The 19,819-nt window shown below is 37.8% G+C and overlaps 1 protein-coding gene across 1 annotated transcript in view; it reads right to left on the bottom strand.

The window, feature by feature from the left end:
* Positions 1 to 19,819, bottom strand: part of cntln (centlein, centrosomal protein) — a 469,267-nt gene that overhangs the window by 356,927 nt on the left and 92,521 nt on the right. Inside the window, exon 7 of the mRNA XM_043717668.1 lies at positions 15,359 to 15,492. Within this exon, the coding sequence (XP_043573603.1) occupies positions 15,359 to 15,492 (134 nt within the window). The remainder of the gene's footprint in view (positions 1 to 15,358; positions 15,493 to 19,819) is intronic.

Genomic DNA, 19,819 nt, shown 5'->3' with positions numbered 1-19,819 from the left:
CACTTCTTGCTTCTTCTTAGGCTGTTCCTCAAGGCTGAGGATGGATTTTTTCTCACTCCATAGTTGTGGCTCCTCAGTTGACGACATAGTCCAAAGCCACATCAGAAAACTGTTCAGGCAAATGGTAGTAAATGAGGAAGGTGGGTAAAAGACTCAGGTTTTCCCACGTTTCTTCCACTGTTCACATTTGGCCTCCACCAGGCATGTTTTGGGGATGGTTGAAATGGTTGACCGTCACATACATCTTCTCCAATTTGGGAAGTTTTGGGCAAGAGTTGGAAGTCTTTCAAGATGTCCTTGAGGCATTTTTTCTGGCCTCCTCCAAAGCTTGGAGTGGAGAGATTGTTTGGAAGTCTTGTGTCATGCATATGAACAACGTGGTTCACTCAATGCAACTGATTGACCATAACTGATGTCATTGCCTCAGTGCTGGAGATGCTAGCAGCAAAGAGAACACTGATACTGGAGTGTTCATCCTGACATTCAATTGGCAACATTTTGTAAAGACATCGCAAGCGATAGCTCTCCATATGTCGGCTGTACATTGTCAATATCTCCAAAGCATAGAGAAATGTAGTTACAATGTCATTCTGTCTGACATAATCAGTTCCAGATATAAGGTCTTTATCATCAAACAATCTGCTCCCCAGGTAGCCAAAGACTGAAGTGGCAAAAAGTTGAATTTGAAACGATAAGAGTTCATCCACATTGTCCAGTAGCTCACCATGGAACTTAATAAATAACGGGCACATATGTGTGGGAGGGGAATGCTGGTAGAGATCAAAGAGGCCATGTACAGAGTTTGAAAATGCTCACAGCATTTTCAATGATTATGTCCATTGAGGCTATTGATAGGGGAATGCACATTGTGACTCTGGTAGAAACTAACCACCAGAAGGATGCTATTGAGGACCATTTTTGCAATAATCTTCCCTGTGGTGGACAGTCATACTACAATCTGTAAATACTGCCATCAATCTTATCTCCTTTCTTGAAAATAGTTACAATTACGACAGCTCAAGAACCTTTTTTCAGATTCGAGTGCCAGGAATGCCTACCTCTCATATTGCAGCAGGGATTCTGGTCGCACTGACAACCTTATTGAATAGTTTTTTCAACCTCATGACAGGATGGGGTTCTCTAAAATGGTGGCAGGTAGAATGCTGTGGAAAACAGTCAAGACCACTCAGGTTCAGGATGAAGTTCTTGTTGAGCAGATATTCAAAGTGTTTCTTCTAACAAATGCTGACTGCCTGTGTCCTTAATGAGTGCCACTGCATTCTCAGCTCTCAGTGGAATAGGCTCTTGGGTGCTAGAGCCATTGTGGTCTTGACTGTACTGAAGAATTCATGCACATCATGACTGTCAGTGAGTTGCTGAATTTTGTATGCCTCCTTCCACCCACCACCTTTTCTTCAGATTCTTGTTGCACATTTGTTTGTAGACCTTCTTTCCTTTGGGTTTTGGTGAATCTTGCAGTTCATGAACGTCATGTGCCTGCACTTTAGTCCCTCCTGGATCTCCTGGTCATTCTGTTCATGTAGTATTTTAGGACTGGATTTTCCAAAGACTGGCAATCACAATCTCTGGCAGATTGTTACTCAGATTCTTCATTTTATGGAAGAAAGAAACTCTGCATTTCGGAGAGGAAATTCTGCCTAGGGCTACCTCAAAAATCTAAAGCCAATTTCCATTCTGACAGTTCTTTTGTAAAGCAGAACTGTCAAACAAGATAAACCACAAACGTTTTCACAGCTGTTGCAGTATTCAGAAATTTTAAGTTGACAGCTGCTGTCAAGCTTTATATAGGTAACATAAATGTGATGTTAGGGTGCTGGGAGGGTATGATGCCAGATGAATAGGGTTTTAGAGTGCCAGGTAAGTAAGGTGCCAACTGAGAAGGGTGCAGGATAACAGGTTTAGGATGCCATATAAGGAAGAGGCAAGGTGACAGCTGTGGAAGGTGTAGGTTACCAGGTCTGTAGATGCTAAATGGATAGCAGGTAGAGTGCCTTGTGGGTCAGATGCCAGGATGTAAGTAGCAAGCCAAGTGATGCATTATTTCAATCAGAATGGATGGGAAGATTGCATCCATTTTGAGGGTGTGGATGCAGGTTTTCAGATCTGTAAAGTTTGGAGATCAGGTCTGCTGGCAGGGGGAGAGTGGTATCAGAGGATGCATCAGGTCAGGCAGTGGATGAGGGTATGATCATGTCCAGAAAGAGTGTCAGGTCATATCCTGTGGGCCGTGTCAGGTGGGGGTTGTGCAAGGGCCTGGGAGAGATGTGGTTGGGGGTGTGTGCAATGTATGACCTATATTGTGTCATGACTCTGGAGTTAGACTACATATTTTTCCGAAATAGCTACTTCACTTAGTTTCATCGGAACTGTCCAATTTAAATGGGGACTTTCAGAGGGTTCCAAAGAGGGACTGCTCAGAGGAAAATTCAGTTTCCCAGATAAATCCTTTGGAATGTGCTATGATGGGAATTCTGCAGGGTCACCACGCGCGACTCATATCTATGCGAAAATAACAATTGGCCAGTGGCAAATCCAGGTGAAAATTTCCTTGTAGAGAAACCAAAAGTCTCCTGCAAACAGTAAATATGATAGATTCATGGGAGGACCGTGTGCTCTGGGCATTCTGTCATTTCAAACAAGTATAAATAAGCCGCATTTGAGCTCAACTGATCGACTTATCAGTTATTATAAAAGCTGTTATCTCACTCAGAATGGTTCTGCAACTGCTGCCTAATTGTGGGACAGCACTAACAGTGATTGTTTGATTTTAGGTTTTCCATGTAAGGCATGTTTGAGTATCGTGTGCCTATTTAGAACAACTAAAGGAACATGCTGTTTGATTCAATCATTGGGATATATGGCCTGCGTACCTGTCATCACACTGGCATGGATATTCATGCATGACATTGCTTAATTGTGTGGTAGAAAGAACATCTATTTACATTGACCACACCATCCTATAAGTGGAAAATGGCACTCGTAGCCACTGCACAATGGAACCATGAAACATCTTGCTTAAGCTTTTCTTCAAACTTTTAAGCTATTTAGACCAGGTACATTTCAGGTCCAGAGGTCCAGGAGATTTTGAGATGCCAAAGATAGGGTAAACAATGACATGGAGCAGAACATGTTGTCAATGAACTTGGGGTGCATCTTGGTCCTCACTACTTTCTCCACAGCAAAACCATTTGGAGTCGATTAGCCTACCTCCTGTAATAGAAATCGTTCTGACCATTTAAAATTTGGTATTGTTCCATTTGTCCTGATGTATATGAGACATATACATACTGCTGAAAAGAGAGACACACTTCTGCACTATCGAGTGAAAGTCAATTAATTTCCTTTCATAAATATAAACATTGTATGCATCGAATTGATTTTATTCCTTCAATATTCAAAAATCATACATTTTAGATAGCTATTGAAAGAATCTATTATTGCTTGTTGTGGATGTAGATGTAGGAACACAACAATTCCACCGAACAAAGTATGTTTTGAAAATTTTTGCTGGATAGGAAAACTTTTGATGTGTCTAATAAAAAAAATGACTCTAATTGACATCTCTTTCTGGCTCTAACACTTATTTAAATACTAAGCAAAAGGCCCTACAAAATAACATTACACATTCAAATACATTTCACAGTCTCTAAACACCAATCAAAAACATTTCTAATTGATCACCATTGTACTTCATCACCTCTCAAAAGATTCTCATTCTGAAAAAAGGAATCAAAACTGTATTCATGACTTTCTTTTCTAAAATCTTTCGGAACAACCATGTTATTTCCAAGATCCGAGATTGCACGTGCATTGGTATGTCCTGGGCCCTCTACAATATACTTAAGTTTATCTTAACGTAGTTAGCATAATGACTGTATTTCAAAGTCTTGTTTATACAGTTTCAATGCTGATCTAAATATGTTTCAATTTCATGTGATGATGTAAAGTTGTGGCTAATATATACTTATTGAGCATAATTTATTGAACAGCAAAAAATAAAATTTCTTTCACAGAAAACAAAAGCAATCATGCACAGACGCATCAAATCAGCACCAACAAAACTACTCAATTTACACTTGCCCCACTTTCCAGCACAGCCCGTTCTCTTGAACATTATAATATTTCAAGTGCTTGTCCATGTTTTAAAAGGTAGAGTCCTGGGTAATGCTGTCAAACAGAGACCTGGGGGTTCAAATGCATCGTTCATGGAAAGTTGCATCACAGGTAGACAAAGCAGTAAACAAGTCATTGGAACAATTGCCTTCATTTCTCAGACCACTGAGTTTATGAGTTGGGAAGTCATGTTGCGGTTATACGTGGAATTCGTGAGGCCTGTGGAGTACTGTGTACTGTTCTGCTTGCCCTGCTTTAGGAAGGATATTATTAAATTGAAGAGGGGACAGAAAAGACTTACCAGAATGTTGCCAGGACTGGAGGGTTTGAGTTATAAGGAGAGGCTGGATAAGCTGGGACTTTTTTCAATGAAGCATAAGAGGTTGAGGGGTGAGCATTTAGAGGTTTATAAAATCATGCTGACCATAGATAAGGTGAATAGCAAAAGATCTTTTTCCTTGGGTTGGGGATGCTGCCTTCTTACTGACTCTTTAATTATCCACCCTGTCCAGATCCCTCATAATTTTATGCACCTCAATCAGGTCGCCTCTCAGCCTTTTTTGTTGTAAAGAAAACAAACCGAGGTTATTCAGCCTCTCTTTAAACCTAAGCTGTTCATCCCCAACAATGTTCTGTTAAATCTCCTCTGCACTCCTCCAATGCAATCAGATTCCTCCATTGGTATATAGAATTGTAAACAGTACTCCAAATGTGGTCTAATCAAAATTTTGTATAGTTCCAGCATAACACTCTGTGCTTACAACTGATGCCACCACTGATAAAGGCAAGTATAAATGCTAGATAGAAAAATATTTTGTAAGAAATTATATTTAAATATTTGGCACTTTGGGAAATAATACTGATCAATCACTGGTATGACAGCATAACAGACGTATGACAGAACGAGTAATCTAGACATCAGCGATAACAGCCCAGAGACATGCCTCCTGGGGAAATTAAATTTAATTAACTAAATAAATCTAAGAAAAATATAAGTACTATATCAGTAATGGTGATGAAGAAACTTTCTACATTGGGGATGAGATTCGTCTTTGCAACATTTTCCCTGAGTAAGTTTATCACCCTCATCCTGTCTGGCCTATATGTGATTCCAAATCCACAGTAAAGTGGATGAGTCAAAAAACTTCTGAAATGGCTTACACAAGTTACTCAATTGTTTTTAATAAAGTACCTTACTAACACACTCACAGGGTAATTAAGCATACGAGCTAAGTTTTAGCCTTGTCAGCGATGCACACACTCTGGGAAAGAATAAATATAAAATGGGTTGAATCCATTTACTCTGTAAAAATAAGTTAGTTGGCAAACTTATCTTAAAATTCATTCAGTGGATGTGGATGTCATTTGCTAGGCTAGAATTTGTTGCCCATTCTAAATTGGGCCGGAATAAAGAGGAGTGAGTATGTTCTTAAGCTACTGCTCTCTTTGGAGCTTAGAGACAGCCACATTGCTATGAGAAAATTGCTATTCCAGAATTTGACCAAGTAACAGTGAAAAAATAATGATACGGTTCCACGTCAGAAAAGGCAGGTAGTTTGGAAGGAAACTTACAGGTGATATTGTTCCCATGCATCTGCTGACCTTTTCCTTCTCAATGACAAGACGGCCATGGAATTGGAAGGTGCTGTCCGTAGGAGTTTGGTGAGCACATCGTGTAGATGGTGCAAAACTTTGTAACGGAGCATCAATGGTGGAGGGAGTCAGTAATGGAGATGGCAGATAGAGTGCCAATTAAGCATGTTGCTTTGTCCTAATGATGTCAAGCTTGTTGTTGGAGTTGTTGGAGTTGCACTAGCCAGATATGAAAGTAGAGAAAATGAGGTCTGCAGATGCTGGAGATCAGAGATGGAAATGTGTTGCTGGAGAAGCGCAGCAGGTCAGGCAGCATCTAGGGAACAGGAGAATCGACGTTTCGGGCATTAGCCTGAAGAAGGGCTAATGCCCGAAACGTCGATTCTCCTGTTCCCTAGATGCTGCCTGACCTGCTGCGCTTCTCCAGCAACACATTTCCAGATATGTAAAGTATTCCATCACACTCCTTACTTGTGCCTAATGGATGGTAGACAGGTTTTGGAGAGTGAGAAGGTGGATTACTCACCACATCATGCCTAGCCTCTGCCTTACTCGTGTCACAGTGGGTCCAATTCAGTTTCAGCTCAATGATCGTCCCCAGCATGTTTTTAGTGGGAAATTCAGCATGATAACGCCACTGAGCATCATGGAAAAACAGCTGGATTCTCTCATGTTGAACATAGTCATTACCTATTACTTGTATGAAGCAACCGTGACTTACCATGTTAACAGTTCAAGCCTGAATGTTGTCCAGTATCTGAGTCTTCAAGAATGGCTCTGAACATTATGAAATCAACAGTGAACATCCCTACTTCTGACCTTGTGTTGAAAGAAAGATCACTAATGATATAGTTGAGTATGATTGGCCCCGAATCCCCTAATTCTCATGGAGTCGAGTTAAACTTGTGCTCCTTGATGCTATACTTGGTCAAATGTGGCCGTGATGTCAAGGACAGTCACTCTCACCTAACCTCTTGCATCAACTCTTTAGTCCAAGTTTGGACCAAGGCTAGAATATGGTCAGGAGCTGAGCAAATCTGGTGAAACCCAAACTGAACATCAGTAAGCAGATTGCTCCTTTTCAAATGTCATTTGATAGCACTGTCAATGGCCCCTTCCAACGCCTTGCAGATGATTGAGAGTAGAATAATAGAGCTGGAATTGTATTTTACTTATTTACTAATAATCTAAAATAAGGGAAAAGGTGCCGCTACTGGCAGCTCAAAAAATAAAATTTCAATCCGTTCCTCACTATATAATAATTAGTTGTGTCACTAAACTCAAAGAACCAGGAAAGCAGTAGAATAATAAATCAAACAGAAAATCAACCAGTGCTTGAAACCTAGGTGCTTTTTGGAAAATCAATGTATGTGTTAGAAGCTGACCAATATACATTAAAAGATAATTTTGTTGTGCAGATGTTTATCCTCGTTGCTGCTAGGCACACTAAATGATACAATCGTTCTGAGCACATCCTTTTCTTGTGACTATGCCGACACTTAATCACCACATTGACCTCGACTGGATAAACTCCAATATGGCAGCTGGCCATGCTGCTCTTGTGCTCAGTAACTTTGAAAATGTTTCAGTCAACCACCCAATCTCATTCAGACATCCTTTCATCTTAATCTCACATCTTTTCAAAACTGAAAATGATGGGACAGAGTCCAAGATAACAACTAGCACACTTCCATTTTATATGAATTTGTCCTGGTAATCATCAAATTTTTGAAACAACCAAATCAAATTTTATGAGCATTTACACCTCATTCTCAAACTGAGGCTGATCAGTAAAATCAAAGACATCTGCTAGTAGCACATTAATGTTCTTACTGCAATGCGTAATATTATAAGAAAGAGTAGGTCATTTGGCCCATCAGGTCTGCTCCCCAACTGATAAAATCATGGATGATCTGAATGTGGCCTTATTTCACTTTCGTGGCTGCTTGCCATAACCTTTAACTTCCCAGACAATACTACATACATCATTAAAGTGATCAGCAGCAAGCTCAGTCCATGGCTTTCTACCATAAAGACATGACTTCTGATGTAAATAGAATATGAATAACCCAATAAAATGCAGCCACTTGGTTCAGTTCATTAATGTGATGACATGCAACATACCAAAGTGCTTAAGAAGAACTATTAAAATGCAGGGGATTCAGGGAGGTTACTCCCAGGTGAATTCCTCATGTCAGTCAGAAACAAAATAAAGGCACAGTACCTTCCTGAGCTAAGAAGAATATAGTAACACAACAAGGCAGAGTCCATTCAAAGCCAAGAGACATAATAGAGTAGATGTGCAAGCACTTGGAGAACAATTGCTGGTCTATAAAGCATTCACGTTACTTTGATCAAGATGAAAAAAATTGTCACAGATAATGAAGAAGGCTCTCAGATAGCAATTTTATCATATTACAGTAGTATGTATTAACTAGTGCAGGAATAATAGATTTCATTAACAAATGTATTGTCAAAAATATAGGAATAGAGGAAAGATTTTTAAATTACAAACTGCAATGAACTGCAGCTAGGAACAGGCTGATCAAAAACAGAAGGTCCAGACAGCTGAGGCTGAGGAAAGAACTGATAGGTGTCATATAATCTGGGTCAATGCCATTTCAGGGGACTTGGAAAACATAATAAGATTTCATATAATCAATTTACTCCATGTTTTATGAAGCAACAGCTGAAGGCAGTGAATATTGCAAACACAATGAGCCTTGACAACATTCCAGCAATAGTCTTGAAGATTTGTGCTCCAGAACTAGCCATGACCCTCGTCAAGCTGTTCCAGTACAACTTAAACACCTACATCTACTTTACAATGTGAAACATTGTGCAGAAATATCCTGTCCACGAAAAGCAGGACAAGTCCAAAACAAATTCCAATCAAAATTGTTGAAGAGTGTTGTAAGTAGCTATCAAGCAGCACTTACTGAAAAATAATTGATACACTGACTATCACTTTTGTTCCACCAGGGCCATTCAGTCCTGAACTCATTCACACCTTGATCAAAACATAGAGAAATGAGTTGATATCCAGAAGGAGAGTTTAGAGTGTCTGCCCTTGACATCAAGGCACAATTTGACAAAAAATGGCATCAAATGCACTTACTACACATAGAGTCAACAGGAATCAGGAGAGAAATCTCTCCATTGTGTGGAGACATATCCAGAACCAGCGGAATATTGTTGCTATTGTTGAAGGTCAGTGACCTCAGCTCCAGCAGACCTCTGCTGGAATTCCTCAGGATTGTGCCCCAAGTCTAACTGTTATCAGCTGCAAAAACAATGACTTTCTCTCTTATCACAAGGTCAGGAGTGGGGATTTTCACTGATGGCAGGGCAATGTTTGACACCATTCATGACAGCTCATAAACTAAAGCACTACATATTCGCAAACAGAAAGCTCTGGACAACATCCAAGCTTGCACTGATGAATGGCAATTTAGATTCACTTCACACAAATACCAGGTAATGATCATCTTCAACAAGACAGAATATAATCATTTCTTCTTGATATTCAAAGTCATTATCTTTGCTGAATTACCAATTATCAACATTCTGGGTGACACCATTGACCAAAAACTGAACTGGACCAGCTGCATGCCACAATAGCAGGGCGAAGACTGGAAATTCTGCACCAACTAATTAACCTTTTTATGCTCCAAATGCTTTCCACTGTTGACAAAGCACAGGTCAGGGATGTCAGAATTCTCTCCATTTGTCTCGTTGATTATAGGTCGAACAACACTTGAGAAGCATGACACTGTCCAAGACAAAGCAGCCCGCTTGATTTGCAACCCATCCACCAATTTCAATATTTACTTCCTTCACTACTGACACACAGAGGCAGCACTGTGCACCACCTCCATTATACACTGAAGAAATTGCAGGAAGCACTGTGATGTTCTCCCATGCCACACTGACTTTATTTGTTCAGGAATGCAGGCCAATACCACATTCTCCAAGTCAATTTGGCATGTACAGCAAATGCTGGCTTATCCAACAATGCCCACATCATGTGAATAATCAAAAAAAATCTATGTCTGGTTAGCATGCAGATCCTTCTTACAAAAAGGTCAGCACTGCCAGAAATTGAGGACTAGTGTGGTCTCCTGGGCTAGTTCTGATTACTCAAGAGGGTCAGAAACATGTTTTGCAGATTTCTTTCCCCTACACCATCTTGGGATTTTAATTTGTAGTTTTGCCCCTCCCCAGAATAGAGAATTTTAGGTGGGGTGACAGTTCTATATAATGATGCACAATGTATAGCTGTAGTAGTATGTGGTGAAGGTTGGATGAAGCAGAAGATCTTTACCTGTCCATCAATGTTCATGAAGTTTTGCTGTAGAAGATATATTTGTACTGTATTTTGGAAAGGAATCATGAAGCTATACATTTTTCATTAACTTTTGACACATTTATTACACGAGAATTCTATTTCTTTGGCGAAATTGATATATTTCTACAAACCAACATCTTGACTACAAAGCACTTCAATAACCATCAGAAACAACATTGTCCCAAACTAAGAGAAATGTCACAACAGATACTACAAATTTTAAATATAAAAAATTCTCAATTTTTTATTCTTTACTTCTAATCATGTGCTCAATAAACAAGGATATTCCAGGATATTCCAAACTATGATAAATGTTTTAATGGAATATAGGGACATAGCCAAGAATATTTTTTGACAGGTATCATTTTTTACTCGTCGTGTCTCGCATCACAATATTAAAAATATTACAAAATCAACTGCATCTTGCCGTAGAAGATAGCATCCATTTCTTTGCATGCTTCTAAATTAAACAATTTTCATCTCCTTTCTTACAAAATCCGAATAAACAAACTCGAATCAAAACTATTGTCATAATAAAACAAAGAACTGCAAATGCTGGAGATCCAAAACTCAAATTGCTGGAAAAACTCAGCACATCTGGCAGCATATCTGTGGAGAGAAAACATTCTTCACAATCTAAACTTCTCTCCACAGATGTTGCCAGACCTGCTGAGTTTCTCCTGCAAATTTTGTTTTTGGGTGTTGCATATGAAAATTGTTGTACTCTGCAAAGAATATAAACAACATAACTGCTATTTAACACAGACAATCTAAGATGACTTAGTATTTGACAAATCACTTTTTTTTTGCTTTCTGAAGTATCAAATTGTTGAAAATAAATTAATTAAAGTTACTAAAATGATGATCACATAAAACCGGAATACAACATAATAATATCTGAAACCAAATCCAATTAAAGCTAAATGGTGCACCATTTTCAACATTTCACACCCTCTATTATACTGTGCACAGTGACCAAACCTTGTAAAATTCTAACATTCACAGCTGACTTAATTCACAAACTTAGAGGTTATATCACTTCTGTAGATGGCAGCAAAATTAAAGTTTTAAATTCAGTTGAGCTATACGCATCCTCTCACATTAAGATCCATGCAATACAAACATTTTTGTACATATGTTTATGTATTTTTACAAGTATTCTTCAGTGGATGTATTTTGTCAACAAATGCACTAGAAAATGATTCTTTGGTTGGTCTTAGGAGTTTTTATTCAATTGTCATCTTTAGAAGAAAAAAGGAAGAACCTGCATTTGTATTGCACTTTCACAACATTAGGACATTCTAAAAGTGTTCAACAGCTAATTAAGTATAGTCACTATTGGAATGTAGCAAACATGGCAACAAATTTTATGCACAGCAAACTCCACAAAAAACAGATAATCTGCTTCCAGTGATGGTGGTTGAGGCATAAACATTGGCTGGAATACCAGGTTACAAAGTGAGTTCATGTGTTCTATGTGAAGGAAATAGTGCTGCATTTTCTTAGAATTGATGCTTGATGACAAATGATGACATGGTTAATAAGGACACTTCTTTATATGGGGAAAATGTTTCAATTAAATCTGTTTATATTCATTTTGTTTACATGGAACAATTGATAAATGAGACAACTGTGTTTCAACCAGACCATCACAATTAACAGTCTTCAACTATGACACAGTTTTACTTGAAGGAAACATACTTCCAGAATTCTATCCCAATTACACAGGATTCCCTGGATCAGGTCCAGCAAAACATTGTCATGGTCAAGTGAAAACAGATGTTGGATAGGTAGATTGCCAACTCACTGGATGACTATCTATCCACAAAGAACTTTTTATTCGCATATTTACAGGGTGTTACAAAGTTCATTCTACAATATTAGCAATTTCTCATTGAGCAATAGATTGCTATAAATTCTTTTTGAAGCCTGATTCTAACATTAAAATTAGTTTGAAAATGCAACACAATTATAGAACAGGAAACTTCATGCTTAGTCCAATTTATTGCATCTACATTAAAAGACAGAAACATACAGATATTAAACATGACTGGCCCAAATAGATACCAGCTACAAAACCTAATAGGCTGCAGTCCTTTTACATCACCTCCCATTCATTCCAGTACCTGCTGAGGTTACAATGAAGATCCGGCTTTCTCAACATCACCTGTCACCTGAGGCATGGTGACTCCCAGGTTAAACTCTCCACCAGTGATCTCTCTCTATAGGGAGAGCAACCTTGTGGTCTTCTGGGACTACTGTACCTTTACCCTTTACATTATCTAATTCACAGCTTCCTCTATGGATGGCCTTGATCAATCTGATTTACAAGAACGGATGCAATGAAAAAATATGTTTATTAGCATGATCCGATTTTATATATTGAAAGGCAGAAGTTCAGTAGTACCAAAATAAGAATGCTACTATGTTTGAAAGCTGTCAGTGCCAAATTTAAATATGCAATTCAAAAAATGAAAAACTCTCATAACATAATAAAAAAGAGAAAAATAGACCAAATGGCCATTTCAGCTCAAACTTCTCTTTCCCACCAATTCCCATACCCTTTTATTCCCAGATAGACGAACACTCTACATTGTTGTACACCTATGTTCTAGAATTCCCAAGCTAGAGAAAAAAACTCTCAGATTACACCCTGCCAGGTTTTCTGCTGTTATGAAGACACTTTATACTTAATCATTTTTATGGACATGAGTTTGATAGATTGTGAAAATACCAATAATTTTTTTTAAAATGTCAATGAAAAGACATATCTTTTTTTATTAGAATAAGGCATTTCTTGAAGGCTACACAGTTCCAGATAATTGCTTTTCTTGGTTGTTTGAGCTCAATTCAGAGAAAATTTGATCAGAGACTATTTTATGATCAAGTGTTTCAGATGTTACGTCTGAACAGTGTTTCAGGTTTTGAATTTGCATTTTGGACTTTTAGTTGAAGGAAGTCTGCTATAGAACAAGCTGTTCAACTTGTGTCTTCTGTTTCTGAAATACCACGCTATGGGATCAAGCTGAAACCTAATTGTTCTTCTGGATGAGTAACTGGAAACTCTTTTTCATATGGCATTTCCTGAGCAAGTTGTGTCTGCCAAGACCCCAGAGATAATCAGGCATGATTAGTGAGTTGACCATATGTACACTGCAGAACGTTTGTGTCTCATTCTTTTTGCCTTTAAGAATAACCATCATTGGCCAAAAAGTGCTTTTTGTCTTTATTGAAATTCTTAATTTTTGAAAGGAATCCATTTTGCCCTTTACCCAAAATGTGTGTGCATATGTGTGTTGGGTTATTTACAGGAGTAAACACTGCTTTTTTTAATGTTATGAATATAATATTCATGAACTATATATGTTCATTGACTGGCTTTATTTTATAATAAATTGATAATTTGACATTGAAACCTAGTTGAGGTATCTCTTCATTCTCAATCTAATATTCAGAAAACATAAGATTGGCCATATCGGGTTGTAGGTAAAATATTTTTACTTTATGTTGCAACTGTGGAGTGGTGAGGGCTATAGCAATAGCGCACTCATGCCAACTCAATTGTTAAACTCTTACTAACGGAGTGAATAACCCCAGACATCTTGGAATTATATTTCTCCTGCTACCTTTCTGCCCAATCATTTAATCTATGTCTCTTTGCAATCTCTTTGTGTTCTCCTTCTCATTCTCAGACAGTATTGTGGTGTCAGCAAATGTCGATACTTTACTCCATTTCTTTGTCTAACTCATCAGCATAGACTAAAAATAGCTGCGGGTCTTAGCACTGACCCCTGCAGTACTGAATTGGATACATCATGCCAATTTGAAAATGCCCATTTATCTTAACGCTTACTCTCTGCTTCCCATCTATTAAATAATTCTTGATCCATGGTAATATACTGCCCCAACTACGTATTAATCTTGTCCTTATCTAATACTTTCTGTAAAGCCAGCATACAAAAGTTTCTAGTTCTTCTTGATCTATCCAACCAGTTGCGTCTTTAAAAAAACCCATAATAAAGTTGTCAATCCCAATATCCCTTTCAAAAAACTATATTGTCTTTGGAGAATTGAATTCAATGCTTAATTAGAAGCACCATTGACACTAAACTATTAACATGCCTCAATGGCTTATCATACATCAATCTGGAAATTTGCAAACACACTTAATTTCCAAAGTTAGCATTATTAGACATTTTGTGGAGGTGAGGTGTTAGAAAGATAACTTTAAACACTTATAACATGAATCAGTGAGTTTCATGTGCTTTTCAACATCTAGAATGGCTTCAACGTTAAAAGATTGGTAACAGCAATTTCCATATAAATCTCTAATGAGTGGAATGATGCTCTATGCCATTTCTGAAGAGAATTATAATTGTCCATATGCTTCAGCTACAAACAGATGCATGTTCTCATTTGTGTAGTCATCATTCTCGTTACATGCTGTAACATTCAGTCAGTACCTTCTTAAAGGAATAAATATAATAAAAATATGGTTTGGCTGTAGGGTATTAGCAGTATAAAATATCTGCAATGAAAATCGATAGTTAAATTTGATCAAAGATAGTCTCATCACATCTGACTGCAGGTTTAACTCATTTACATAATGCTACTTCTCAGCGAGTGCTAGCTTTTTTATACAAATTAATGCACTGGATCTGAACAAATTGTAATGAATGAAACAGCCAAGTTATTACTGCTTTTTCTTTTGAGTTTTCCATTTTTCAGTAGCCTTTCAAACATGCAACACTCATCCTATGGCTTCAGTACAGGCAAGATGTAGATGCTGTCACATAAAGCTCAATTAGGAGCACGTTGAACCTTTAACCAAGGTCTTTGTGTGTTCCTATTGCTCTGCAAAACTTAATAATAATTAAAATGTTTTGCCAATCTGAAATGTTTTTGATTCCAGACACTGAATGACTGAAAATTATCAATGCCTCTTATTGTCAAAGTGCTTGAACACAACCAACAATAAAAACACATCTTCTGATGTCGTGCAGCTTCTTCCCAAAATGTGAGAAGTTAAACACAACATTACAACTATTAGAATGGATGAAAATTCTAACAGATATGCACAAAATGCCTTGTAGTTGCCAAGTCAACACTAAAAAAAAGTAATGGTAAACGGTTCTAATGAAAACACTGAAATGTTAATTCTGTTTCTCTCTCCACACATGTTACATGGCTTGTGAAGTATTTCTAGCATTTTCAGTTTATACTTCAATATTCGGTTTCTCAACACTGAATTAATTTGACTGAGTGGTCTAACGAACTACTTGCCTGAATTTAATCACTTCACCATCCTTTACAGTCAGTTCCCTTTGCTGATGCTCAAGGTGAGATGACAACTCATTACATTTGTTGTGCATGTTTTTCACTTGATTCCTGGTTCCTTGTAGCTCATCTTCCAATAACTGGTATCAAAATAACCAAAACAAAAACAGAATAAATATAGCCATTATTTGCAATAAAGCAGAGTCGGAACATTTTCACAAAGGAGACTAATCAGCTCCAAAAGACAAGGCCTGCTGTTCTTGTGTAGCAACAGTTTATTTGTGAAGATTATTTCTGAAAGTGTCATTTGTTATGGCCTTAGATACAACATGATATATTTGATAAGCAAAATAAAAGCAACCTTTTAAAAAAGCTTGTTTCATCAACACTGTATACCAATTATCCAAATGCCTCGGGCTGGGAGTATTTTGTTTGGATAATCAAATGTTCGGATAGTCGAATGCCGGTTAACATAGTTTAGTCAAACATTGGGACCTTGCAATCTTGTCTGGATAATCCGAAGTTCGGATAATCGAGGTTCCTCCGTACATTTAATTAAATATGTTGTTACACTTTGCAACACTGCACCTGTGTGAAATACAAGTTCAATCGTGCAGTCCCAACTGCCTTTGTGAGAAGGTACTGAATAGAGACCAAATATCATCCCGCAAAGGAAGGCTGTGAAAAAAGTCGAGAGACTACTGACATAAACCTCAAAGCTAACACTATGTGATCATTATTTCTTCATAAAATCAAAAAACAGATATTCCTGGCAACAACCTTTTCTAATTATGTCAGAATTCTTCATGTTATTATTTCTCTATTCCATTGGTTGTAGATACAATATTAAAATGCCTGTTCAATGCCAGAAAAACAATTTCTTCTGCATGCAAATATTGTGTGCAAGATTTTCTCTGTCCTGACCAGACTTCAGCTACATGTCGATCAGAATCACTTTCATCAAACCTGAAAGATCATTAGTAATATAAATATGCTGCTCAGGTTTAACTAAATGCCCCAAAAGTGATGACTTATAACAGCTTTTTGACAAATCTCCAACAATGTTTAGTAATTAAACTGATCACTGAAAATTCAGAATAAAATAAAAAAACACAAGAAACCAGTTAAAGGACTGAAAATAACATGCATTCATAAGAGAAGCAACAGCAGAATGGGTTAGGATATATCAGGATGTGGAAGCTGAATCAGTGCATTTTTTTTTTTAAATTTACCATCACTAGCCATGGTACAGAAACTCAATACAAGTGGCTAAAGTTGCAGATAGTACCAGAAAGCAAAAAAGGCTGAATTAGAAGGAAATTAAAGAATGAGCTTGTTGAGATCTGTAGTTGAATAATGTGAGCAGTAATTTAGCACAGATAATTATGAAGTATTACACGTGGAAGAAATAATAGTGACAAGCACAATATATGAAGTAACGAAGGATAAATTTAGAAAAGGCCTTAGTCGATTTGACTGTCAGCATGTCCAATCAATGAAAAGCTTGATTAAGGTATGCTGTATTTACTTGAGAGTCACTGAATATTCTAGGCATAACTAATTTGGAACAGCATCCAGATTCATATGCTGATCAACACGATTGCAATTTGATACTGCTCATAATGCATCAATTAAGTGCAAAGTCCAAAACAGTGGGTTTTAAACATGGAAAGCGAAACAAATATTAAATGCCTTTGTTTCCAGGCAATTATTAACTGATTTTAAAACACTTCGCTTGGATAGGGAAACGGTTTACACTAAAATTATTTCCCCCCCCTGCTGTCACTATTAATCATGTAACCTCAAACTGCACTTATGCAAAAGCTTCCACAACCAAATGAAGCCCCAAATGCCATCAAAGTGCTTCTGAAGGTTGCTCTTCATTTCTTGTACGGTTTTAATTTTCTCTCATCATCACCACAGAATCCAATAGGCATGATGCAGCCTATTTAGCTGAATGGGCAGAACTGTAGGGTAATGCTCACTTGCTGCACAATTGCCTAATAGAAATCATTGATGTGTAGAGGAATAAATAAGCTTAAATCAGATCTACTACTACTCGCAGACTGACTTGATTCATCTCCACAATCAGAACTGATGTTTCATTCTGTTCATTTTAAGCTGAAGAATCTCAATCTAGTCTATTTTTATATTTTATCCCCAAGCTGTCTTGTAAAATTTGCAGATCATCAAATAGAACATGACAATATTTTGTGGAAGTGTGCATGAAGGGACCTACCTTCTGACTGAACACTCCTACGTTATTTGCAATGTAGAACAACAAGACCCTGCATGTCTAAGAATATTCCAGATTGCATAAGAAAGAAAAGAGAGGTTTTAACAGATACAAAGGAAGTAAATTAACAGAGGCCCTATGAAGTAATTAGGACAGCAAAGTGGATACATGAAAAAACACTCACGGATAAAATTAGGGAGAATTTCAAGATATTCTATAAGTACATCAAGATGGAAGGGAATAACCAGAGGAAGAGTAAAGCACACTAGGAACCAAGGGGGTAATCTGTGTGTGGAGCTGAAGGGCACTGGTAAAGTTTTAAATGAGTACTTCACATCAGACTTCACTTTGGACAAGGAGTACGTAGATACAGAATTCAGCAAGAGGAACTGGGAAATTGTTGAGCATTTTGGCTTAGTGATGAGGAAGTATTGGAGGTTTTGGTGGGCTTATAAAGTAAACAAATCCCCAGGTCCAGCAGAGTTGTAACCCAGGCCACTGGGCGACAAGGGAAGAATTTACAGGGATTCTAACCCAACTTTTAAATTCCTTTCTGGCCAGAGGGGATGCACTAGAGAACTGAAGGACAGCTAATGTGGTTTCACTTTTCAAGCAAGTGGCAGATATAAAGCAGGGAATTAAATACCATTCAGTCTCACATCAGTAGTAGTGAAACAGATGGAGTAAATTCGGAAGGAATGAATTAATCTCCACTTGTAGAGGCAAGGTTTGATCAAGGATAGTCAATATGATTTTGTCAGGGGGAGAACACCGAATTTGATTGAATTTTTCAAGGTGGTCGTGAAATTGACATAGTTTATACAAGTTTAATCAAAGCTTTTGGCAAGATCCCACATGGGAGACTGATACAAAAAAAGTAAACCACTTGGGATCCAGGGTAGCATGGCAAGTTGGATCCAAAACTGGCTGAGTGATAGGAGTAAGGGAGTGATGGTAGACGGCTGTTTGTGTGACTAGAGGTCAGTGTCCAGTGACGTACCATAGGATCAATGCTCAGTCTCTTATTTTTTGTGATATACGATGTACAAGAAAATGTGGGGCAGATGATAAGTAAGTTTGCGAATGACACAAAGACTGTCCAGAGATTGACAGTGAGGAAGAAGGTCTCATGTTACGGGGGATCTCGATAGATTGGTCAGATGAGCAACTCAGTGTCAGATGAAATTTAAACATAAAGACAAGGTGTTGCAGTTTGGAAGTCACAAGACAAGAGAGTATTCAAAGAATGGCAGGACAAAGAAAGCTCAGAGAAACACAGGAATCTTGGGGTGGTTTTCCACAGATGCCAGTAGGTGGCAGGAGAATTTAAAAGACTAGTTAGGAAGGTATAGGAGACACTTGCCTTTATCAGTCATAGCATAGATTATAAGACCAGAGAGGTTCTGTTGAAGCTGTACAAAACTTTGAATAAGCTACAGCTGGAGTACTAAGTTCAGTTCTTGTAACATGATTGAAAGGGTGCAAATGCAGTGGAAGGGGTGCAGAGGATATTCAGAATATTGCCTGGGATGGAGCAGCTTAGTTATGAAGAAAGGCTGGATAAGCTTAGGTTGTTCTTTTTTGAGCAGAGAAGGTTGAGATGAAACCTGACAGAGGTGTTCAAGATTATGAGGGTCATCAATAGGGTGAACAGAAAACAGATGTCCTTAGTTAAAGGGTCAATATCAAGGGGGCATAATTTTAAGGTGAAAGGCTGGAGATTTAGTGGGGATTTCAGGAAACACTTGATGGGAATCTGGAATGAAGTGCCTGAGAGGAAAGTTGAGATGGAAAACCTCAAAAATCTTTAATAAGTATTTTGAAGACTTGAAATGTCATAACATTCATAGGTCATAATATATGGGCAAAGTGCTGGAAAGCTGGAATAGTATAGATTTGGAGTAGTTTAGTCGGTACAGATTTGATGAGCCTCTTCTGTATTTGGTGATTCTCCACTTCTATGCAACAGATTAAAATGAAGGTGGTCTACAAGTGTCTGACTCATTAGGAGATTCACCTGATTCAACATTCAAAATGGTGTTCAAAAAATCCATACGTAACAGCATATCTGCAACACATGGTATAGAATAATGGGCGGAAGTCTATACAAGTATCACAAATGTACACACAAGTGAAAATTTTGTTGAATTAAAGAAAACACTTATCTGGTTTGTAACTTTTTAGTCCAATCATTTTAACTGGGGCTCTTTAAGTACTTAATAAGAGAGGGA

Source organism: Chiloscyllium plagiosum, chromosome 2, assembly GCF_004010195.1.
Source record: "Chiloscyllium plagiosum isolate BGI_BamShark_2017 chromosome 2, ASM401019v2, whole genome shotgun sequence".
Lineage (NCBI taxonomy): Eukaryota > Metazoa > Chordata > Chondrichthyes > Orectolobiformes > Hemiscylliidae > Chiloscyllium > Chiloscyllium plagiosum.
This window is presented reverse-complemented; position numbering and strand designations above follow the sequence as displayed.